Source organism: Haemorhous mexicanus, chromosome 28, assembly GCF_027477595.1.
Source record: "Haemorhous mexicanus isolate bHaeMex1 chromosome 28, bHaeMex1.pri, whole genome shotgun sequence".
Classification (NCBI taxonomy): domain Eukaryota; kingdom Metazoa; phylum Chordata; class Aves; order Passeriformes; family Fringillidae; genus Haemorhous; species Haemorhous mexicanus.
The window spans coordinates 3561494-3585719 of NC_082368.1; the positions used below are offsets into that span (position 1 = coordinate 3561494).

The 24226-nt window shown below is 58.9% G+C and overlaps 4 protein-coding genes across 4 annotated transcripts; 3 read left to right on the forward strand and 1 right to left on the reverse strand.

Moving 5' to 3' along the window:
• Positions 1-371: 371 nt before the first annotated feature.
• On the reverse strand, positions 372-1172 carry LOC132339344 (heat shock protein 30C-like). Its single transcript, XM_059869546.1, has one exon. It carries the CDS (start codon positions 1099-1101, stop codon positions 520-522), a length of 582 nt encoding a protein of 193 aa, XP_059725529.1. The 5' UTR covers positions 1102-1172; the 3' UTR covers positions 372-519.
• Positions 1173-2078: 906 nt separating this feature from the next.
• On the forward strand, positions 2079-2900 carry LOC132339343 (heat shock protein 30C-like). The gene has a single exon (XM_059869545.1). The coding sequence runs from the start codon at positions 2162-2164 to the stop codon at positions 2756-2758; it is 597 nt and encodes a 198-aa protein (XP_059725528.1). The 5' UTR covers positions 2079-2161; the 3' UTR covers positions 2759-2900.
• An 816-nt stretch (positions 2901-3716) lies between these two features.
• On the forward strand, positions 3717-11279 carry KAT2A (lysine acetyltransferase 2A). The gene is made up of 18 exons (XM_059869542.1): positions 3717-3959; positions 4485-4608; positions 5280-5425; positions 5791-5880; positions 6021-6202; positions 7043-7234; positions 7324-7430; positions 7623-7730; positions 7817-7953; positions 8070-8278; positions 8349-8475; positions 8696-8806; positions 8896-9039; positions 9274-9388; positions 9481-9517; positions 9661-9724; positions 9926-10010; positions 10236-11279. Exons 1-18 carry the CDS (start codon positions 3732-3734, stop codon positions 10427-10429), a joined length of 2400 nt encoding a protein of 799 aa, XP_059725525.1. The 5' UTR covers positions 3717-3731; the 3' UTR covers positions 10430-11279.
• A 396-nt stretch (positions 11280-11675) lies between these two features.
• Positions 11676-16871, forward strand: DHX58 (DExH-box helicase 58). The gene is made up of 12 exons (XM_059869543.1): positions 11676-11890; positions 11965-12166; positions 12258-12448; positions 12652-12768; positions 12978-13104; positions 13182-13364; positions 13451-13707; positions 13811-13960; positions 14197-14358; positions 14606-14796; positions 16013-16109; positions 16352-16871. Exons 1-12 carry the CDS (start codon positions 11723-11725, stop codon positions 16529-16531), a joined length of 2025 nt encoding a protein of 674 aa, XP_059725526.1. The 5' UTR covers positions 11676-11722; the 3' UTR covers positions 16532-16871.
• The last annotated feature ends 7355 nt before the right edge of the window (positions 16872-24226 follow it).

Genomic DNA, 24226 nt, shown 5'->3' on the forward strand with positions numbered 1-24226 from the left:
TGCCAAGCTGGGAAGGGGCAAGTGTGGCTACAACAGTCTGACATCACACCCTGCCAGGCAGCCCGATGTGGTTCCCTCCCTGTTCTGTGGGGATGGGTATTGGCTGAGGTTGTGGAGCTGGAGATGATGCTGGCGCAGTGTGAGGAAGGGGTGAGGGCACCTCTGTGCCTCCTGTACAGGTGAGTGGCACTGCCTTTCTCCCAGATCCTCTCCCCTCCCTCAGAGAACCCTCTGGGTCTGCCATCTGACCCCATTTTGTGCTGCCCTGAGAAGCAAGAGAGGTTCTTCCCTCTCTGTGCTCCCATTCCTCTGGCACCAAGAGCAGGGTGCAGCCTCCCCATCAGCCAACACCCAGAGAACACAAAAGAAGATTCAATGCAAAAGTATTTTTATTGGATACAAAACCATTCCAGTTTAGTGAAAAAAATTACATCATTGCTGATGGAGCTTGTCTGGGCTTCAACCCGAGACTTGCTCCTGTCTGCTCCGGTCCTGCCGTGGCCATCGGGTCCCATCTTCTCACACCTGGGCTTTGTTGGCTCCATTCTCAGAAGTTGGTCCGGTCTGTGGGGCAGCAGGGCTGACCTGGATGGGCACACTCCTCTCGGGAGCAGCTGGGAGTGCCAGCTTGGGGGCCTCGATGTGGAGCTGCCCATCCTTGGACAGGGAGCAGGTCAGCGCCTCGGCGTCCACCTCCTCGGGCACGTCCCACTCCCGCTTCAGCACCTCGTACTTGTAGGAGAAGGAGCCCTTCTCATCCACGTTCTGTGTCTCCTTCTGCCCCACCAGCACCACCTTCCTGCCCACCACCTTCACCGACAGCTCCTCGGGAGCGAAGTTCTTCACGTCCTGGCAGACAGAGAAGCCGTCCCCAGAGCTCTGGGTCAGGGTCATGCTGGTGCTCGGGCTGTGCTCCATGGCCATGGCTCCGTGGTTGCTCAGGAGCTGCTCGAAGCTGCTCATGAACTCCCGAGCTTTCTCCATCTCCTGCTGCAGCTCGGTGAAGATGGTCTCTGCATGTGGCCAGAGGGTCCTCACTGTGCCCAGCCGGCTGGCCAGGGAGCTGGAGGCGAATGGTGCAAGGTGCATCCGGCAAAGCATCGCTGCTGCTGTGGCTGCTGCGGCTGCTGCTGCTGCGGCTGCTGCTGCTGTGGCTGCTGCTGCTGCTTCTGTCCCCTTTCCAGTGGGCTGGAAGCGCTCTGCCCCGCTGCTGCCGTCGGAGGCTTTTATACCCGATTCCCTGGAGGCGTGGCATTGTCCTGCACATTACGTCAGCCTCGGGAGAAAAGCTCAGCTCTTTCCAGCCCGTTCCAGCTCATTCTTGTTACTCACCCGTGAGAAGAGGCAGCGCTGACGTCGTGCCCGGCATACCTTCGCCCTGACTCTTACAGCTTTGCTCTCCTGGCTTATAATTAGCAGCATCACCTCAGCCTCCGAGCGGGATGCCTGAGCCACCCTTGCCAAAAATCTGTGCCCTTTGCATTTCCCAGGCATGGAGTGAGTCTGGGCTCGTCTCCTCCCTGCCTCCCCCCACCCTCCCTTGTGTTCCATTTCCCCCTATCCATGCCCAGGTAGAGACCTCAGGTGAGACCAGAAGTCAGCCCGTGGCCCCATGCCCAGGTGGGGTGCACAGTGGGTGCTGAGAGGTCAGGACAGGATGGGGGTGGCCAACAGGAAGAGGGGTCCCCGAAAGTGAAACAAGTGCCTGGCAGCAGATGCCATGGGACATGTACTTTAGGGGTGGGACTAGTTCCTGTACTGGCAGGAGAGATGAGCTCCTGGCACAGTGGAGGCTTCCTCTGCCGAGCCCCTGGTGGAGGGGCCAGGGAAGGGCTCTGTAGCCCCCCGGCCATGGCCCCATGGCCCTGCTGCATCACGATGGCTCTGCAGAAACCTGAGCTCCCGGCAGTGACTGCGGCTCCCTATTTGTGGCATGTGACCTGTCCCCAGAAACAGGCGCTGCTATTTTGGCTGGTGGATAATCAGCCTCTCAAAAATAGGCGATGGCTCCAGGAGGCTGCGTGGGGGGAGAGAGCATTCTGGAAGGGACACACCCCTGAGCAGGGGAGAATAAAATCCGCTGCTCCCCTTCCCCAGCCCAGCACGGCTCCAGCCACTGCACAGAGCAGAAGCACAGCCAGGAGCACTCCTTGGAGCAGAGATGCTTTGCCGCCTGCACTTTATGCCGCCCATGTCCAGCTCGCTGTTCCCGTGGCTGGGACCCGTCCGCACCCTCTGGCCACATCCAGGCACCCTCTTCGCCGAGCTGGAGCGGGAGATGCGTCTGGAGATGGAGAGGGCTCGGGAGTTCATGAGCAGCGTGGAGCAGTACCTGAGCAGCGGGAGCAGCCCCGGCCGGCTCGGCATCGCCTCCAGCACCAGCGCAGCGCTGCCCCAGAGCTCTGGGGACGGCTTCTCTGTCTGCCAGGACGTGAAGGACTTTGCCCCCGAGCAGCTGTCGGTGAAGGTGGTGGGCAGGAAGGTGGTGCTGGTGGGGCAGAAGGAGACGCAGAGCACAGACGAGAAGGGCTCCTTCTCCTACAAGTACGAGGTGCTGAAGCGGGAGTGGGACGTGCCCGAGGAGGTGGACGCCGAGGCGCTGACCTGCTCCCTGTCCAAGGATGGGCAGCTCCGCATCGAGGCCCCCAAGCTGGCACTGCCAGCTGCTCCCGAGAGGAATGTGCCCATCCAGATGGGGCCGGCGGTGGCACAGCAAGCTGGCAGCGCTGAGGAGGGAGCCGAGCGGGCCAAGGCGTGAAGAGGAGCGACGGGGACCAGGCTGAGCCTGGCGACGGGGGCAGCTGCTGGCCGCTGAGCGGGACTGCGCCATGGCCCCGGGCGTGGTGTCTGCCCAAAACATGCGGCTTTTTTTGATATGTAATAAATATTCCTAACTTTTATTTGTGTGGTTTCGGTGTTTCTGGTCTGGCTTTGCAATGCTCCTGCCCGTGCCCACGCAGCGCGATGGCAGGGTGGGGAACGGGGCTGTGCTGGCACCGGGCATGGCTCTGGCACCTCTCTCCAGCTCTGCCCTGGCAGAGGAGCTTGCATGAGGGGCTCCGGGCCATGAGCAGCACTGAGAATCCGTGGCAGGTCCTGAGCATCCCCCTGGGCAGCCTTCGGACAAGTGACTCCCATCTTCGGGATGGTGCTGGAACACTCCCGTGCCTGCCCCTCCCCCGCCAGTGCTGGCACTTTCCAGGCGGTGCCCGCAGCTCCGCGCACCAGCCCGCCGCTAATCCGCTTCCCCCGCGGAGAGAGGGGCGCGGTCTCTCCTCAACGCCCATGCGGGCGGAGCCGGTTCGCTGGGACCGGCCGGGAGGAGCGGCCACGAGCAGGCGGAGGGCGGGTCACACACCGCGTTTGGGGAGGAGGGCATGGCCGTGCTCCATATTTGCGGCAGTCAGCGGAGCGCGGAGAGCTACCGGTTACCGGACGGGTGCGAGCGCTCCGCCGGGCACCGACGGCTCGGCATCGCCCCGTGAGGGGCTGTCGCTGTGGGTCGTCATGACGGGATCTCGATCTTCTCTGGACGATACACGCCACCCGCAGTCCCGAGTGGGAGCTCTGCACCCGTTTGGAACAGCGGGTGGCGTGAGCCGGCTCCGGGAGCGCCGTCCCGGGAGCAGCGGCCCCGCCTCTCCCGCCGCCGCAGCGGACTACAGCTCCCGGCATTCCCGGCGCTCCCGGCGCGCAGGCGCAGTGAGCGCGGGGCGCACGCCGGGCCCGGCATGGCGGAGCCGGAGGCCGCGCAGCCCGGGCGGCCCCCGCCGGGCCCGGCCACGGCAACGCCGGCCACGGCGGGGGCGAGCGGGGGGACGGCTGGAGGAGCGGGATCCAGCGACCCGGCACGACCCGGGCTGAGCCAGCAGCAGCGGGCGAGCCAGCGCAAGGCGCAGGTGCGGGGGTTCCCCCGCGGGAAGAAGCTGGAGAAGCTGGGGGTCTTCTCGGCTTGCAAGGTGGGGGACGGCGGGACCGGGAGGGCACGGAGGGCAGGAGGGGGGGTTCGAGGCCGTGCATGAGTGGGGGATGCAAGGACGGGCATGGAGGGGGTGCAGGGGATGCGGGAGTGGGGGTTCAGTGCTGTGCATGGGTGGGGGATGAATGATGAGGATGCTGACCTGAGTGGGGGATGCAGGAGGGGGTTGAAAGGACCTTTATGGCTGTAGAAGGGGAATTTAGGGATGCAGGAGGGTGGGTGGAAGGAATAAATGGACAAAGGATGCTGGGTTGGGATGTACATCGGGTGCAGGATGGGGATGCTCGGCAGGGGCTGCAGGATGAGGTGCTGAGTTACCCAGGGGAGGTGCAGGGATGTCACTGGACAGGAGCTGCCCAGTCCTGGGGCTGCACGGGGCAGTGTTGGGGTGGTGGGGGCTGAGAAAAGCTGGGCTGGGTGAAAAGGGGTAGGTGGGAGCCAGGGAAATCCTTTGGCCACAGAACGTGGCAGCCACTGCAACGACCACTGCTGTCCCTCTTCCCAGGCCAATGACGCCTGCAAGTGCAATGGCTGGAAGAACCCCAACCCCCCCACAGCCCCTCGAATGGACCTGCAGCAGCCAGTGACCAACCTGAGCGAACCCTGCCGGAGCTGTGGCCATGCTCTGGGTAACTCCTGTGGCACCCCCTGGGCAGGGCCAGGGGTGCTGATCCCTCAGCTCTCTGTGCTGCTGATCCCTTGTTCTCACTGTGCTGTTGATCCCTGAGCTCTCTGTGGTGCTGATCCCTTGTTCTCACTGTGGTGAAATAGGAGCTTCTTTGAGCCAGGTCTCATAAGCTTTTGGAGGTCTATTTCACACCCAAGATAGCTCAGCTACCTTAGAAGGCATAAAATCAGCAGGATGGCTTCTGTTGCAGTGTTGGAAACAAAAAGGTTTTAATAAAAGGCAAAATAACAAAACTCTTTACAGAGAAAAACTAATCCAAGTGCAAAAAGCTCTCCTACCCTTAGTAAAACATCTCACAAAAGCCATTAGTTTCTTTGTTCTCTTCTTTTTCTAGTAAACTGCCCAAGCAAACCTTTTTGGTTCCTGTCCAATTAGCTATCCTTAAGTTTGAAGTGAGGTTCCACCAAGTCCTATAAGGTGTCTTTTCACTTAATGGAAGAGAAAAACTTGTAAGCTTAATTCCTTTTTAAGAGGACAAAAGATAGTTTTGTCACTCCATCAACAAGAAACACGTTCGTGTACTGTGGTGCTGATCCCCTCTTCTCACTGTGGTGCTGGCTGATCCCTCAGTCTCACTGTGGTGATGATCCCTTGGCTTTCTCTCTGGCACAGCTGACCACGTGTCCCACCTGGAGAACGTCTCAGAGGAGGAGATCAACCGTCTGCTGGGCATGGTGGTGGATGTGGAGAACCTCTTCATGTCAGTGCACAAGGAGGAGGACACGGACACCAAGCAGGTTTATTTCTACCTGTTCAAGGTGCGTCTGGGGCTGTGCAGGTCTCACTGCCCCTCTCATGGGGGGACTTGTGCAGAGTTTCTGGTCATTGTGGGGGTTCTGTCCTGCAGTTTGTGCTCTGTTGGAGCTGGTGCTGAAGCTGTGAACCATCCCACAGCCCAGAGACATGGAACCCTGACCCTCTTCTGGAGTCACTGCTTTCCTGTCCTTTAATTCCCTAGGGGGGCAGTTCTAGGGGATGAGTGGGTGTGCTCCAAGGGCAGCACCAGTGCCTTCCTGGCTGTAGAAGTTGGAGCAGCCCCATGGCAGCATTCAGCCACCTCCACCATTCCTGGAGCACCTGCTTCCTGGGACTCTTCTGACCGTGTCTGTTGGTGTCTTTGCAGCTGCTGCGGAAGTGCATCCTGCAGATGAGCCAGCCTGTGGTTGAGGGGTCCCTGGGGAGCCCTCCCTTTGAGAAACCAAACATTGAGCAGGTGAGGCTGCTGTCAGGCTGCGGCACTGCCCTGGTGGCTTGTCCTGTGTTCTGCTGCTCTTGCACGGTCCCCTCACTCTCTGGGAGGCAGCATGGAGGAGCCCAGAGCAGCCCCCTCCCACTGTGCCATCCTCTCCCCAGGGAGTCCTGAATTTTGTGCAGTACAAGTTCAGCCACTTGCCACCCAAGGAGCGCCAGACCATGTATGAGCTCTCCAAGATGTTCCTGCTGTGCCTCAACTACTGGAAGCTGGAGACACCGTCCCAGTTCCGTCAGCGCTCCCAGAATGACGATGTGGCCACCTACAAGGTCAACTACACCAGGTGAGGAGGGCAGGGGCCCACTGAGCCAGCCATCCTGGGGTCTCCCAGACTGTCAGTCCACTAGGAGAGCAGGCACTCAGTGGGGCCAATGCTTCTAAATGTCAGCCATGCCCTTGTCCAGCCTGCTCCCATCAGCATTGTCCCAGGAGGGATATGGTTGCTCTGGGGTCTCTGGTTCTCTCGAGACTCTAGCTGCTCAGAGTGACCCCAAGATGGGTTAGAAAGTCTCTTTTCCCAGCCCAGCAGTCAAAGAAGGAGTCAGAGCTCTTCAGTTCTCGGTCTCAAGGTTGTTTATTTTTTCTTAGCTATAAAATTCTTTCTCCTGACCTGCCGAGGTCCGCTCAGCAAGACAGTCAGAGGCACTCTGCCTGCCCCAGGGCTGTGTTATCTTTTTATACTAAAAACTACGTGTACAATATTTACAATTACTTCCCAATACCTATCACCTATGTTAGACAGTGAATTTCTACTCTAAACCAATCCAAAAGTGCCACCATCACAGCAGAAGATGGAGGCCAAGAAGAAGGAGAAAGGCTGGACACACCCAGATTCCTCCATCTCGCCCCCTGAACCCCCGTTCTAAAAACCCAAAAAATCTATTTTCACCCTGTGATAAATTCACTACCATTCTACCTAAACTTTGGTGGCTTGTAAATCCTCATATAAGGTTGGAAATTGTTTTTTCCAAGGGCTGAATCAAAGTCACAGGTGTCCTGGGCTCTGTGCCAGGGTCTCTGAGCCCCCTGGGCAGGGACTCGAGTCCTCCAGGGCAGCCAGAGGAATTTCCTGGGTTCCAGCATGGTTCCAGCCCTGTCTCCAGAGCCCCTTCCTTTCCCACAGGTGGCTGTGCTACTGCCATGTGCCACAGAGCTGTGACAGCCTGCCCCGCTATGAGACCACCCACGTGTTTGGGCGCAGCCTCCTCAAGTCCATCTTCACGGTGACCCGCCGGCAGCTGCTGGAGAAGTTCCGCGTGGAGAAGGACAAGCTGGTGCCAGAGAAGCGGACACTGATCCTCACCCACTTCCCCAAGTAGGTGCCCAGTGTGGAGCTGGCTGCTGGAGCACTTAGGGCACTCCTCTTTTAGGATGCTTGCATGCTGATGTGCACCTCCCTTCCAGGTTCCTCTCCATGCTGGAGGAGGAGATCTACGGTGAGAACTCTCCGATCTGGGAGGCTGATTTCACAGTGCCAGCTGCAGAGGGTGCCCAGCTGGTGTCTCGCCCAGGTATTGCAGGATAATTCAGGATTTCCTCTCGCCCTGTTTGGGAGCTGAGGGATAAAGGGTCAAGGTGTGGCTGAGCAGTGGCAGTGGGAGCTGAGGGATAAAGGGTCAAGGTGTGGCTGAGCAGTGGCAGTGGCTGGGCTGCCATGGTCTGATGAGGCATTTTCAGTCATGGGCACCATGGGTCTGTTGCAGCTGCGGTCAGCACCGTTGCCGTGCCCACCACTCCTCTCTTCAGCAAGAAGCTCAGCAGCAGCAGCTCGGCCACCAGCCTGGACACCAGCACCCCAGAGCCCCTGCCAGGTAAGGTCACCTGAGCCCCCTCCAGAAAGCTGGAACTGTCCATGGTCCCTCCCAGCGCTGCATGTGCTGCTCTGCTCCCATGCCAGGAGAGAAGAGGAAGCTCCCCGAGAGCCTGACCCTGGAGGATGCCAAGCGGATCCGTGTCATGGGAGACATCCCCATGGAGCTGGTGAACGAGGTCATGCTGACCATCACGGACCCTGCTGCCATGCTGGGCCCCGAGGTATGGCCTGGGGCTGCTGGGGTGCCTCCAGGGCCCACAGAGCTGCTTCCCCAGCATGCCAGGGTGGAGTGGGCTCCCCCAAAGAGGGTGTGCAGTGACCCCCCCCGTGCCCCCAGACCAGCCTGCTGTCGGCCAACGCGGCGCGGGACGAGACGGCGCGGCTGGAGGAGCGCCGCGGCATCATCGAGTTCCACGTCATCGGCAACTCGCTCTCCCAGAAATCCAACAAGAAGATCCTGATGTGGCTGGTGGGGCTGCAGAATGTCTTCTCTCACCAGCTGCCCCGCATGCCCAAGGAGTACATCACTCGCCTCGTCTTTGACCCGTGCGTGGCTGGGGGGTGCATGGGGGCCGGTGTGGGGGGCTCCCCTCACCCTCGGCCGTGCTGCCCGCAGGAAGCACAAGACCCTGGCACTGATCAAGGATGGACGAGTGATTGGGGGCATCTGCTTCCGTATGTTCCCTACCCAAGGCTTCACGGAGATTGTCTTCTGTGCTGTCACCTCCAATGAGCAAGTGAAGGTGAGAGCAGGGAGGTGGGCACACACGTGTGTCCCCCAAAGCCTGGTGTGGGCAGGATGGTCTCTCTGTAGCAGTCAAACCTGCTCAGCACTGGCCAGCCCCAAGCTGTAGTAGTTGCTCCTGGTCATCTTCCAGCTGCCATTTCCATGGGTGGGAGGGGGTTGTTTACCCCAACTGGGGCTGCCTGGAGGGGGTCCTTGTCTCATGGTACTTCCCCAAGGGCTATGGGACACACCTGATGAACCACCTGAAGGAGTACCACATCAAGCACAACATCCTCTACTTCCTCACCTATGCAGACGAGTATGCCATTGGCTACTTCAAAAAGCAGGTGGGCTCCTTTCCCTGGGAGCTGCTCCCAGCTCTGCTGCACACCTACCCCCTCCCACCTACCCCCTCCCACCTGCCCCTCTCTCTTAGGGCTTTTCCAAGGACATCAAGGTCCCCAAGAGCCGCTACCTGGGATACATCAAGGACTATGAGGGGGCGACCTTGATGGAGTGTGAGCTGAATCCCCGCATCCCCTACACCGAGCTTTCACACATCATCAAGAAGCAGAAGGAGGTATGGCCCAGGGGTGGGCACAAGGGTAGGTGACTGCCAGCCACCCCCTGAAGGCAGAGGAGAGGTGTGGGGCTGTGCTGGCCCTGAGAGCAGACTTGCAGGGCAGTGAGGGGGCACTGGTGGCATTGACACTGGCTGGGGTTATCTCTGGCCCTGCACAGTGGGTTTGTGGGATCCTTGGAGCATCCTGTAGCCCCCACTCACCTGCTCCCTTCCAACCCCCATTCCCTGCAGATCATCAAGAAGCTGATCGAGAGGAAACAGGCGCAGATCCGCAAGGTCTACCCAGGCCTGACCTGCTTCAAGGAGGGTGTGCGACAGATCCCCATCGAGAGCGTCCCTGGCATCCGTGAGTCCTGGCAGGGGGTCTGGCAGGAGGCCTCTGTCCTTCCTCCCCATGGCTGCAGCGCAGACATGGTGACACTGACACTTGTTTTCCAGGAGAAACAGGATGGAAACCACTGGGGAAGGAGAAGGGGTGAGTGCTGCGTGGGGGGAGGTGCTGCTGCTGCCCTGCTGCAGCAGCAGGGCTGGGTGCTCAGCTCAGGCTGTGCCTCAGTCTTGGTATTTTCCTGGCCCTGGAGTGGAGAGAGGCTGATGGGCACTGGCTTTGTCCTGCAGGAAGGAGCTGAAGGACCCAGACCAGCTGTACAACATGCTGAAGAACCTCCTGGCCCAGATCAAGGTGTGGGGAGGAAAGGGCTCTCACTCCAGGGTGTCTGTCCATCTGACAGCCGTCAGCTGCCTCCCTTGGGATGGGCTGTACAGGGCTTTGCCCTCAGAGACTGCTGGGGTGACCCAGGTGTGGGGGAAGCAGGACCCCTGGGTGCTGGAACAGACAAGGGTTATGTGTTCATTGCTCCAACTGCCCCCCACTTCCCCCCAGACCCACCCCAGTGCGTGGCCCTTCATGGAGCCGGTGAAGAAGTCAGAGGCACCAGACTACTATGAGATCATCCGCTTTCCCATTGGTAGGTTGGTGTGTCCAGGACCCCAGGGCAGGATTGCAGAAGAGGGGGCTGAGAACCCCACATTAATCGTGGGGTCTGTGCTGGGGACTCACGGTTGGGGCGGTGGGAGCCTCGGCATAGTCCAGAATGAGAGGGATGAGTTGAGACCTGTGGCTGATGTCCAGCTCAGTGGCTGTGGCGGGGTGTAGAAGCCTGGGAAGGGGTCCTGACCTGTGCCCCGTGCAGACCTGAAGACCATGACGGAGCGGCTGAAGAACCGCTACTATGTCACCAAGAAGCTGTTCATCGCCGACCTGCAGCGCATCATCACCAACTGCCGCGAGTACAACCCGCCCGACAGCGACTACTGCAAGTGTGCCAACACCCTCGAGAAGTTCTTCTACTTCAAGCTCAAGGAGGGGGGGCTCATCGACAAGTAGAGGGGGCTGGCCTGGATCTGCTGTGGCCACCGGCCCTCCTGTGGGAGGGGCAGGGCTCCTGTGGGATCCAGCCCCACTCTTTGTGTTGGTAGGAGCTGCTGGAGGGATTGGTGCTGCTGAGCAGCCTGGGGAGCTGGGCTTTCCTCCTTGGGGAGCCACAGGGGCTTGGGGGGCTGGTGCTTTTATCCCTGAGGTGCTCTGGCTGCCTCTCCTAAGGAATGGGATTGGGGCTGGAGCTGCCTCATCAGGATCTGCCCAGGGCAGGGACAGCACTGAGCTCCTGCCTCTGCCTGGGGAGGGAGAGCCCCCTGACCCCAGTGCAGCCCCCCTTACCTGGGATCGTGCCTTCTGCCCTGACTCCCTGTGACAGGGCAGGGGCACACAAGTGCTTTGGTTTTTGCTCCGTCCACAGGCAGGCAGCCCCTGCCCCTCACACTGAATGTAGGCGGGCTCAGCCCTGCGCTGCCCGCAGCGGTGCTGCTCCTGGGCCAGGGTCCTGCTAGGCAGGGGGCTCTGCCCTGCACACCCAGCTCCTGCTGCCTCTGTCAGCTCTTCCCCCCCCGGGGCAGATCTGCCTTCCCTGCCTGTTCCTCCTCCCTGCCTGCCCCTGCTGCCAGCTGGGGAGTGGGGGGGCTGCCAGCCCCAGTCCTGCCCCTCTGAGTGCCAGGGAGGGTAGCTGCCCGGTGCTGTGCTGGCCTCTGCTCCCTGCTCTGCTCTGGCTGGCAGCCACCTCTGCTTGTCCCCGCCTTGCTCCCTACCCCTTTCCCTGCCCCTCACTCCCCCATTCCACTTGACTGGTGTTTTCGTTGGTTTGTTTGTTTGTTTGTTTTTTAATAAATGTCCTTGTGCAGCCCCAGATTCATCCTTGGGGCTCACCCCAGCGTGGCGGGCGGAGGGGACAACCTGGGATGTTCTGGAGGGTGTTGGGGAGGGGAAGAGGCCCAGCTCGGGATGGGGAGAGTGTGAAGATCCCCATGGACGGGCTGGGGTGCACTGGGCAGAATTGGGGTGCAGAGCTTGGTTAGGGTGTAGGTGGGGGCACAGGGGCTGTTTGGATGCGGGGAGGTTCTGTGGGAGCTCCACTTGGTTTTGGTTTCGGTTCCACTTCGGAGATGGGGCTCCCGGGGGATCCCCGAGCCGGCCGGTTTGGCTCGGCTCGGCTCAGTTTTCCCCAGCGCGGCCAGCGTGGCCCCCCCTTTCCTGTTCGTTCCCCATGCCCCGCCCGCCGCTCTCGGCGCCGCCTCCAGTTTCGTTTCCCGGCTGCGGCGGCTTCGGGACGCGGAGCGGCGGGGAATGGAGCTCCGGGAGTACCAGCGGGAGGCGGCGGCCCCGGCCCTGCGCGGCCGCAACAGCATCGTGTGGCTGCCCACGGGCGCCGGCAAGACCCGCGTGGCCGTCCACGTCTGCCGGCAGCACCTGGAGAGCCGCAGGGGCGGCAAGGTGGCCGTGCTTGTCAACAAGGTGCTGCCCTGCCCCGGGACCGCGGCAGCCACCGGTGGTCCTGACCGGTGCTGAGTGTGGTCCTGTGGGCGCAGGTGCACCTGGTGGACCAGCACACCGAGAAGGAGTTCCACGCGCTGCAGGACACCTTCAAGGTGTCGTCCATCAGTGGGGACACCAGCCACAAAACCTTTTTTGCCAACCTGGTGAAGAAGAGCGACATTGTCATCTGCACAGCCCAGATTCTGCAGAACGCCCTGGTGAGCACGGAGGAGGACGTGCACGTGGAGCTGACAGGTGGGCACCGGGCTACATCTACTGCTGGCCCCACAGCCGTGGTTGTGCCCCCAGCTGAGCAACCTTCTCACCCTCCCCTGGCCCGGAGCAGATTTCTCTCTGCTGGTGATAGATGAGTGCCACCACACGCACAAGGACGCCGTCTACAACAAGATCATGCTGAGATACCTCCAGCGCAAGCTCAGTGGGGAGCAGGACCTGCCACAGGTCCTGGGGCTGACGGCATCCCCTGGCACTGGAGGGGCAACATCCTTTGAGGGGGCCGTAGAGCACATCCTGCAGGTGCGTCCTGTGCCCCCTGTGCTGTTTCAGCATGGCTTCCCCTGGGGTTCAGCAGGGTGTTCCTTGGCATGGGGGTTGATGCTCAGGTGTGTGGGTGCTGGGCAGCTTGAAGGCGTCATCACCAAACTTACCAGGTGAGTACCATGTGCTGCATTGTCCTGGGCAGCTGGGCTCAGGGTGGAAGCAGGGTCTTTCCCTCTCAGATCTGTGCCAACCTGGACACTGAGAAGATCACATCGGTGCAGAACGAGTCGCAGCACCTGCAGAGCCACGTTCCCCTACCCAAGAAGCAGTATGACCTGTGCCAGGAGAGATCACAGGTGAGGGATGGCTGCTCAGAGCCATGGAGCTGCTCACTGGGTAGAAGATGAGACCCCCAAGCCCTGCTGAGTGAGGGGCCTTCATCTGCTTCACTCAGGCCAGTGTGAAAAATCATTTGACCTAGAACTTTGGTGCTGGGGGATACTGCAACTGTCTGGGCCATGCAAGCAGCCACAGTTCCCAGGTCTGAGCCCCTCTCTGCTCCCAGGACCCCTTTGGTGAGCAGCTGAAGAAGGTGATGGTGCAGATCCAGCAGTTCATGGAGAAGCCGTATTTCTCGCGGGACTTTGGCACGCAGATTTACGAGCAGCGCATTGTGGAGCTGGAGAAGAGAGGTAAGGGTGTGGCAGGGTGGGTGTGGCAGGGCTGAGCGGCAGACAGGCTGTGACTGCCGTGTCCCCTGCCCTGGCAGCTGCAGAGATGTTTTGTCGCAAGACGCGGGTGTGCGCCCTGCACCTGCGCAAGTACAACGACGCTTTGCTGATCAACGACACCGTGAGGATGGTGGACGCCTTCCAGTGCCTCCAGCAGTTCTACAGCTCTGAGAGGGATAAGAAGGACCCCACCGAACAGTTCCTCACCACCACGTTTGAGGGTAACGGGGGGTCTGGAGGTGGGGGGCGGATGCTGGCTGCATTTGGGGTGCAGGGAGTGTCCTTGACACCCCGCTCACCTGTGCAGAGAACAGGGCGAGCCTGCAGGCCCTTGCTGGGGATCACCGCTATGAGAACCCCAGGCTGGCCAAGCTGGAGGGGATCCTGCGTGAGCACTTTCAGCCCCTGGGCACTTCTCGTGGCATTGTCTTCACCAAGACAAGGCAGAGTGCCCACAGCCTGCTCAGCTGGCTGCAGAACACGGCCACGCTCCGTGGGCAGCACATCAGGGCCGCCGTCCTCACCGGTGCTGGCTACAGCAACCAGACCAAGCACATGACACAGGTGAGTGAAGGATGGGCAGGAGCTGCACCGACCTCACTTTGCACATTTTGGGGGTCTCAGAGCCCTACACAGCTGCTGAGGCATCACCCCCCTGTCTACCCAGAATGAGCAGCAGGATGTGATCAAGCAGTTCCGTCAGGGAGCCCTCAACCTGCTCTTCTCCACCAGTGTGGCTGAGGAGGGCCTGGACATCCCCGAGTGCAACATCGTGGTCCGCTATGGGCTGATGACCAACGAGATTGCCATGATGCAGGTGCTGCCCGGGCTCCCTCTGGCTCTGCCAGGATCCCCCAAAGCTGCAGGGGTGGGATATGGGGGCTCTTGCATTCCCTGCAGGCAGCTCCTTGGGGATGAGCCCAGCCCTTGGCAGAACATCATCTTGGCAAGGTGCAGGGGAGGGTGGAGGTGGCTCCATCCTCACAGGGTAGCACAGAAGGGTTGGCTGTGTCCCTCATCTATTGACTGCAACACTTGGACCTTGCCCTGCAGGCCCGGGGCCGTGCCCGTGCTGAGAACAGTGTCTACTCTGTCCTTGCCAAAGCCAACACCAGAGAGGTGACCCGAGAGCTGCTCAATGAGGACCTGGTGGAGCTCATGAAGAGGGCAATTCAGGCAGTGCAAGCCATGCCTGAGCAGGAGTACTTCCAAAAGGTGGGTGCTGGGTGCTGCCGTGGGCACTGGCAGGGCACTAGCTCTTGCTGCCTGCTCTGTCTCAGAGAAGCAGAGATCCAGATCCCCAGATCCTGGGATGGGGTCGTGTGAGGGGCCTGGACCAGCATGTGCCCGTCCCACCCTGCCCTCCTGCTCTGTGCTGATGCTGCCTCCCTCGGTAGCCACGGATCTTGCCGTGTCTGCCATCTGTCCTGTGCTGACCCCTGTGCCCCCCCTGTGTCCCCAGATCCAGGAGCTGCAGCGGGTGGCTGTGGCCAGCTGGCTGATGAAGGAGGCCAGGATCAGCGAGCGGCGGCAGCTGCACGACGCGGCCGCCGTCCGCCTGTACTGCATCAACTGCAGCAGGGCCGTGTGCCGCGGCAGCGACATCCGCACCGTGGAGGGCATGCACCACGTCAACGTCAACCCCAAATTCGGGTAGGAGGCTCATGGGCAGGCAGAGGGCTAAGGGGAGTTACTGGAATATTTACCAGTATAGCCGGGTGGGACGTGCCTGAGCTTGTCTGGCCCTTGCTGCTGAACCAAATAGCAGCACTGTGGTGTTTCACCCCAGAGACACTTTTGGCTGGCTGGGTGCTGCAGCTGGGCACGTGCAGGCATGCAGGAGCTTTGGTGGTGGTGGGATGGAGCTTCCCCCCATAACAGGGTCTGCTCCTTGGGTTTACCTCTGGCAGAGAAGCTTTAAGGCGATGGTGAAGGAAAGGAGTAGGTTCTGATGGAGGGTTTGGATCCAGAGCTTTATTCTGGCCCACAGGCCTCTGAACCCAGCAACAGCTCCAACAGAACTCAGAAAGGCGTGGTTGCTGCTCCTTTTAACCCCAGGGAGGGGAGGGAAGGGGTAGGGAGCCACCAACCAGGTACAGGAGGGGAGGTCTCAAGGGACAAAGGACGCCTGGATGGCCCAATGTCCCCCCAGGGGTAGAGGGCATCTTTTGACTTCTGCCCAATCACTCAATGCCCTTCTGGAATGCCAGGACTGACAGACAGTGCTGGGAGGGGAAAGGAGAGGTGACTGACACACCTGGGAGGGAATTATCAGGGGAGGGACCCGAGGTTCTGAGGTAAACCCTGAAATCACAAGGCATCAGGTAGTGTTGCCCTTCGTTTGGGGGTCCCCAGGGATTCCCCTGGGGCCCCCTAAGCTGTGTGTTTGCTGGTAGCAGCAGGCAGGCAAGGAGACCCCACATGGCTTCTGAGGGTGCTGATTAGATGAGGGTTTATTGGGGGTCCCACCCTCGGGAGCAGCATGGTTTCTGAGGGAGAAGGGGGAAGAGGGAGAGAGAGGGAGAGAGGGAGAGCCTAGGGAGAAAAGGGCCAAGAGAGAATCTCTGGTCTCCCTGGCACGGCTTAACAGGGAGATTCAAGGTGGGTGCAGAATAAGAATTGGGCCAACAGGATTACAGATCCATGATACTTCAGGGGAGGATCACAGGCTTGGAATAAACTGTACATTTTGGAGGGGTGAGACAGAGACATTTAACTGAAATGTAACACCACAGGGTAGCACCAGCCTGCTGCCAGCTCTTTCCCAGGGACCTTGGTATGGGGAGATTGCAGGAGCTTTGTTTGACTGTGGGAGCACCTGTGTCCCCTGCACCATCATCCTTACTGTCTGGTGGTCCCTTCCTTCCAGGTCATATTACAGAGTTTCCTCTGGGAAAATACAGTTCCAGAGAACTTTCAAGGACTGGGAGCCCGGCTGCCGTATTTCCTGCAGAGACTGCAGCCAGGTGAGCACCACGATTCCCCTGTGTCTGCAGCCCAGTCAGAGCTGGAGGGACAGGAAGGGCTGTGCCTTGTGCCCCAGCTGACCGCTGTGAGCTGTGTCGTGTGTGTGCTGTGGGACACGGACACGGGCTGTCTCCAAAGGAGGGACATGCCCTGGGAGCGAGGAACTGTCCCATCCCGGTGGCCCTGCAGCCTGGGGAGGCTGTGTGTGCCTCGGGTGACTGTCCCCTGCCTGCCCACACAGGACTGGGGGATGGAGATGCTGTACCGCCAGGTGAAGCTGCCTGTCCTCTGCATCAAAAACTTTGTGGTGGAGACACCAGCAGAGAAGAGGAGGTACAAGAAGTGGGGGGCTGTGACATTTGCCATCGAGGCGTTTGACTACGTGGAGTACTGCTCTGGCACCTACGGCCTGTCCTTCTAGCACGGGCTCTGCTCAGAAGAGGACCATTCACAGGGTGTTTTCAAGGTGCTACCTGAAAAGGGGAGGCTTCCTCAACCCTTGGACAGAGAGCCACGGCTCAATCCTCTCTTCCTTGCTGATCTGGGCCCCAGCTGGAGCCCATGGCTGCTGAAGGAGCTTTGCTGCACCCGTGTAGAAAGGATGAGATGCTGAGATTGAAAAGCACCCAAACCCTTCCTTGCTCCCACTGCTGCTGCCTTCTCCTCCACCATCCTGCCAGGAGAGCCATCATTTCTGTGGGTCCAGGACGCTGGTTTATGAACTTGACGGGTCTCCATTAAAACACACATGCTAGACTGAAGGGGCAGGGTGGCTGCATCACTCGTGGCAAGAGCTGGGTGGGTACAGGAGGCTTTGAGGGGGGACCTTGCCCCAGAGCCAGAACCCACTGTACCCTGTGCCAGCAGAACAGGGGTCTCCAGGGGACAGTGGGGGCTGTGAGGCTGCCCGGGCCCTACCCAAGCACAGACAATGCCCTGAGCGACCTCTTTCACCCACCCACCCACCCGAGGCTGGCCCTTCCCGAGGCACAGAACGAGCCTGAACCCCTCTGGGGCAGCCCCAGGTGTCCCGGGGGGGCTCCGGGTGTCCCCTCGGTCTCACCTGGGAGCGCCCTGGGAAGCGTCCAAGCCCCGGGGGAGCCGCGGGCCTTGCGGCAGGAGCCGGGAACCGGCCGGCTTTGGGGCGGGGGATTCGGTACCGGGGGATTCATTCGGTACCGGGGGATTCATTCGGTACCGAGGGATTTGTTACCAAGGGATTCGGTACCGGGGGATTCATTCGGCACCGGGGGATTCATTCGGTACCGAGGGATTTGTTACCGAGGGATTCGGTACCGAGGGATTCATTCGGTACCGGGAGATTCATTCGGTACCGAGGGATTCGTTCGGTACCGAGGTGCGCAGCCCCGGACCGGCCGGGCTGCCCCGCCGCCGGCCGCTAGAGGGAGCCCCGGGCCGGGCTGGGGAATGCCCGGGGAACGATCCGGGGAACCGGGAGATGCTCGGGAAATCGGGAAACGATCAGGGGGGACCGGGGGATGTTCGAGGAACCGGAAAACGATCCAAGGGATGCCCGGGGAACCGGGGAGTGTTCGGAGAACGGGGAAACGATCCGGGGGAAGCCGGGGGATGCTCGGGGAACCGGGGGATGCTCGGGGAACCGGGAAATGATCCGAGGGATACCCAGGGAACCGGGAGATTTTCGGTGAACCGGGAAAAGGTCCGGGGGGGCCAAGGGATGCCCAGGGAACCGGGAGATGATCCGGCGAGTACCGGGGGATGCCCGGGGAACCGGGGGATGTTCCTGGAACGGGGCGGGGGGTGTTCGGGAACCGGGAGATGATCCAGAGAGTACCGGGGGATACCCGGGGAACCGAGGGATGTTCGGGGAATTGGGGGATGATCCGGCGGGGGCCGGGGGATGCCCCGGCCTCTACAGGGGGCTGCAGCGCTCGCGCCTGCGGCTCCACGCATGTCCCTTCCCCGCGGGACCCTGCCACACGTGTTGGTGCTGGCCCGGGGACCCCCCTGTGGATGCTCGGCAGGTCACGGGGGAGCTGCAGAAGGACGAGGACGTGAGCAGGGGAGCAGAGGCTCCCGCGGTGCCAGGCACACATAGCCCGCTCTCAGGTGGACGTGGCCCCGGGGAAACCAAACTCCTGTGCATCAGAAACTGGGTAATGAGGCCATTTGAGTTATTTGTAGCTCCTTGTGGGCTGGGATGGCCTCTCCTCCCGCTCCCTAGGCAGGATCCCTCCCGCAGGGACCCCAGAGCGTTTTGCTCAGCTCAAATTGCCCTGATTTGTGCTTGGAGAATTCAGGTTGTGAGTTAGCCCAGTGGGCGCCCACGGCACTGGGCGGTGCAACATCTCACCAACCCTGGCAGATCTGTCTGTCCTTTTGGGACAGCCCCAAAGCAGAATTTCTGTAACAAAACTTGCCCCTTTTTGTGGGGGTGCAGCTGACCTTATGGGATAAGGGGCCAGGACAGCACTGTGGGTTTTGGAGGTGGGTTTGTATCCACCCTCTGCTTTTTCTTCTCTCTGTGTCCCTGCTTTTACATCAGCTGCATCTGATTTCTCCTTCCCAGGGGCTCGGTCACCTTGGGCCTGGCAGCAGGGAGCAGCCGAGCTGCAGTGATCGCTGCTGTGACCTTGCTCTGTGTCCTTCAGGGCTGGCATCCTCCTGAGCCAGCATCCTCCTGAGCCAGCATCCTTCAGGACTGGCATCCTTCAGAGCCCGTGGCCCAATCCCCAGGCTGGGAGAAGTCTGTGGCTCGAAGCACCTTTGCTTATCTCAGCTCCACTTCTGTCCCAGCCATCAGGACTCGCTGCCTGTAAGCAGAGATGGGCACCATTAGCCCTGCAGCAAACAGCTGCTGCAGCAAATTCTGCTGGCAGAAGCTCCCTGAAGGGCTTTGCCCCTTGCCCACAGGCTGCCAGGATGGGCACAGCCCCAGGAGCTCCTGTGGCCTCCTGCCCCAGCACACCCCCGTGCCCCCAGCAGCTGAGTGTGCTCACAGAGTCAGGGCAAGGCAGCAATTTATTTTTCACAGCTCATTTCATTTGTCATCAGTGCGTCAGAAAGCTCTGATTCCCCTCTCAAGGCACCAGCTGGGAAACCTCTGGCTCCTCCACCTGGCAGTGCCTCAGGTCAGCCCTTTCCCCAGGGTGGAGTTCAGTGGGACTTAGTGCTCAGCCAGTTGGATTTATCAGGAAGGAGCCTGAGATGTGACTTGATTCCAGCATGCAAGTGTCTTCCTAGGGAGAAAACTGCTGGGTATTAAAGGGCTCTTTAACTTGGCACTCAGAGGAATGGTGAGAATTGGAGCTGAAAGATAAAGTCAGGCAAATTGAAATTTGAAATCCAGGGCAGGTCTGCAGCAAGGAGGGCACAGAGCAGCTCCAGCAGGACCCCAGGCACCTTTATCAAGGAGATAAATGAAGGTGGGGGTCCTGCCCTGAGGGTGGTTCCATCCTGTTTCGTGTTCCTGGCTCAGGAAGCAGCAGGATGAGCAGCAGGAGTCTGGTGGCATCCTGGGTGAGGGGGATGGGGACTGAATTTTGCTTCCCAGGCACATCTGAAAGTCTGGCTATTGCACAATACCTCTTCCAGAGCCTGGGAGCACATCAGACCCCGAGATGGCCTTTCCTGGGGCAGCTGGAGTTTCCCTCTCTGTACCAGGGGAAATTCCAGTCTCCAGAAATGTGATATTTTCAGGGTCCCCAGATGGAGGAGGAATTGAGAATCTGACTCCATGTTCTCAGAAGGCTAATTTATTATTTTCTAATATTATATGATATTAAAGAATGCTACACTAAACTGTACTAAAGAATAGAGAAAGGATGCAGACAGAAGGCTACAAAGAATGATAATGAAAACTCCTGACTCTCTCCAGAGTCCTGACACAGCCTGACCCTGACTGGTCATTGAGTCAAAACAATTCACATGAAACCAATCAAACAACCACCTGTTGGATAAACCATCTCCAGACCACATTCCAAAGCAGCAAAACACAGGAGAAGCAAATGAGATAATATTGTTTTCATTTTTCTCTGCGGGTTCTCTGCTTCCCAGGAGCTGAAATCCTGGTGAAGGGATTTTTCAGAAAATATTATGGTGACACAGAAAAGTGCTTGTGGTGGAGGAATTTGATCCCAAAAACCAGAAATATTGGAATATTTACCAATATAGCTGGATGGGATTTGCCTGAGCTTGTCTGGCCCTTGCTGCTGAACCAAATAGCAGCACTGAGGTGTTTCACCCCAGAGACACTTTTGGCTGGCTGGGTGCTGCAGCTGGGCACATGGAGACAAGTCCAGGCACGCAGAAGCTCTGGTGGTGGTGGGATGGAGCCTCCTCCCTTAAGAGGGTCTGCTCCTCAGGTTTACCTTGGTGGAGAAGCTTTAAGGTGATGGTGAAGGAAAGGAGTCAGTTCTGATGGAGGGTTTCCATCCAGAGCTTTATTCTGGCCCACAGGCCTCTGAACCCAGCAACAGCTCCAACAGAACTTCCTGACTGCATGGTTGCTGCTCCTTTTAACCCCGGGGAGGGGAGGGAAGGGGTAGGGAGCCACCAGCCAGGTACAGGAGGGGAGGTCTCAAGGGAAAAAGGACACCTGGATGGCCCAATGCCCCCAGGGGTAGAGGGCATCCTTTGAATCTGCCAATCACTCAATGCCCTTCTGGAATGCCAGGATTGACAGACAGTGCTGGGAGAGGAAATGAGAGGTGACTGACACACGTGGGAGGGAATTATCAGGGGAGGGACCCGAGGTTCTGGGGTAAACCCTGAAATCACAACTCACCCCAGAAGCCCTCTCCCCATTTTGTGTCTGCATGGGAGCCTGTGAAGGGTGTGGGGGCGTCCCTGTCCTGCTGCAGCAGGAGTTAATCCTGCCTGTGGGCATGTCAGGATGCTGCTGGATTAAACAAGGGGATTAGCATCAAACAATTTCCCTCGTGCCCCGAGTGGGAAGCAGGAAATATAATCAGTGCAGGTTTATTGTGCTTGGGTTCAAACAGCTCCCTGGCACGTGGTGTGTGATGCCAGCTGAGCCAGTGGCACAGAGGGCTGTGTGCCCAGGGCACTGAGGGAGCACCGGGATGGGGATGGCAAGACCAGGGGTTGCCCAACCCAGGGGAATCAGGGAGGTGCCCCTGCTGCTTGGCACTCTGCTACCCACTGAATCCTGTGCCCAATGTGGATCCCGCCAGCCCAGCCAGGAGGTGCCAGTGCAAAGGAGCCATCCCAGCCTGGGGAAGGGGCTGCAGCCCTTCACTGGCTGTCCCCAGGAGGGTACCAAAGCCAGAACTGGGGAGTCTCCAGCCCCCCACAGTCACTGAGCCCCCTGGCACTGTTTTTCTGGCTGCTCCTGCCAGCCTGGGCTCAGCTGTGGATGGCAGAGGATGGAACAGCCTTGCAGATGTAAAGGCAAATCTGTTTCCCCAACAGTTCCTGGGTTCCCGAGCCAGGGAATGGTGATGCTGCTCTGATCTGATAGCAGCAGTGCTGCAGGCTGCCAGCTTTCATCCCAAGCTTTGTGCCCACCTGTGATCCCAGGGTCCCCTGTCTGCACCAGGACACAACTCTGTGCTCTCAGCCATTTAGAATAAGGAAAACAAACCCCCTAATCCTGGGATTTTGATGGAACAAGCTCGTGCAGCAGTGGCTGGAGCACAACAGCCCCATGCCTGGCAAAGAGACTTGACTTCTCTTTGGACCAAAGCACTGTGGGAGCAGCTGGACTCACATCCCCATGTCCTCACTTGCCCAGATCCTTTGGTGCCTGGAGGTTTCTTGGCTGCTTTCCTCTGAGGAACATTCCCAGGGCAGCCAAGTCCCTGGTCAGCTGAGAACAAGACCATCCCACATGCCCACCTTGTTTTTCTAGGAAAGGGCTAAAAATACCATCCTGGGGCTGTGTGGAAAGGCCTGGGCAGATCCTCAGCTCCTGGGAATCAGATGATTTACAGCTCTTAGCCCGTGTGTGACCCCTGCAGAGGCAGGGACAGTCCCTGGGCCAGGGCACGTCTCTGTGGGGCAGGGGGGCTGCAGATCCCCCCTTCTCAGCGCTGCTTGGGGTGGCCCCTCTGCTCTTTGCCATTTTTAGGTGACTATTTGGGCTGGGCATTGGCAGGACGTGGCAGGGAGGGGACACAGCACGGTGGGGTGAGACCCAGGCACAGCTGGCAGGTGCTGGCACAGTCTGGAGCCTGCGGGGACCCCTGGCACGAGCTGCAATATCCGAAAATTCCCCAACCAAAATTTCATGCACTAAATCTTAGGGCTGCAATTCTGCTGAGGCTTGGCTTTATAATTGGATCTGTCAGAAACCCGTCACACTTAATGTGCAGCTGCCAGCGTGCGTGCAGCTCCTCAGCGACCGCGCTGCCTCTGCTGGGCAACGGGAAATCTGCTCCTGGGATCTTCCAGCTTCAGGAAAGGTCTAGTTTGTACCTAAACCTCTAACCCTAGGAGGAGGGCAGCCCTGGTTTTAACTCGAGGTGCCTCAATCTCCCTCTGTGCCAGGGAAGGCAGTGGGATGGGGATGATGCTGGTGAGGAGTGGGAGCCCAGTGTGCACGTGTGTTCTTCACCTGAGTAATCACACCCTTTATGCAGTGTTTGATTAAAGGCCACAAAACTTATTATCTTTGATTCTTCCACTTTATTTTTGTTGCCTTCATTTGTCCCTTGGAGATGAGAGTTGCTCTGGTACTTATTAGTCACAAAGCCCCAACCTCGCGCTGCGTTCCTGCTATCTGAGAAATGAATTATTAATGGTGCATTAAACAGAGACTGGAAAGGGGCCCTGGGACACTGATAATCAGGAGCTAATTGAGGAAGAAATGAGATACTGCTCCCATTGCAGAGCAAGGGCTGTGCAGTGCTGCGATACCAAAGGTGACCCTGCTAAAATTCCTGGGCCAACTGCGCCCGGCTCTGCCTGCTCAGCCCTCGCTGGTGGCTCACGTGTGCACCTGCCTGGGATGTTCTCCCTGCCTGGGATGTTCTCCCTGCCTGGGATGTTCTCCTTGGCAAATGGAACATCTCCCCCGGGGTGTTCTCCTTGGCTGGGATGCTCTGCCCTGGCCAGGAGGTTCTCTCTGACAGGGATGTTCTTCCTGGCAGGGGTGCTCTGTCTCAGGCATCAGAAAGAAATCAGACAAATGCAGTCCTGGCCCTGGAAAGCTGCTGCATCCCAGAATTTGATGGCATGAAGCAGATCCCAGGGCTGGCCAGGAGTGTAGGCACAGGCAGCTCTCTGTGTCCCCAGGGATGACATCCCACCTCAGGATGCTGGATGCTGCCTGGACCTCCTCTGGGCTCCTTCACAAGTGACTGGGGCTGAACAATTTCAATCCCTTGTATTTGTCCCCCTTAACTCTTTTCCCACACAGCTTTCAGCTGGGGCCTGTCAGAGTTCTCCTCCTCCACTCTGGCTGCATTAAAGGCTCACCCCAGCCCTGGCACCTCGTGCCTCAGGGGTCATGTGGGACATTGCCACAAGGTCTTGAGGGTGGAGAAAGATGAGAGCACGGAGGATTGTCACTGTCACTGTCACTGTCACTGTCACTGGCTGTGGCCTGCTGCTCTGAGAACATCAGGCTGACACGTGCCCAGAGTGTCCCATCACCTCCCCTCTCCAAACCAGTGGAGGCTCGGGTTTAGGACTGTCCTAAACTGTCCCAGGACTATTCCCCCCCTGGTGGGCTCAGTGCCACCTCCTCCCAACAGCCAGGCAAGGCTCCCTGCTCCAGCTCTGCTCCAACGTCACGCTGAAGCAGCAGCAGTTCACCCAGACTCCTTGCATAAATACTTATGCACTGATGCAACACTTTTCTAAATATAAAGCTTTATCTGAAATTTCATTTAAACATTAAGTGTAGATAATTTATTTATAATTAATGTAGACATCAAGCCCCATCTCTGGAATGCCTGTGAGCTTTCATTTATAATTGGGAGGTAAGTCAGGAGCTAGAGGCTGGGCTCTTATCAGTTTCATTTTAATTTTCCTCCTACAGCAAATGAAGCTGGTGCAATTCATCTCCCATTAGGAGGAAGCACAAAACTCCCCTAGAAAACAGTTTTATGGGGAACAGGTAATAAACCCATCTTTGTTCCTCTTTGATAACATTACTGGGGCTCACAGA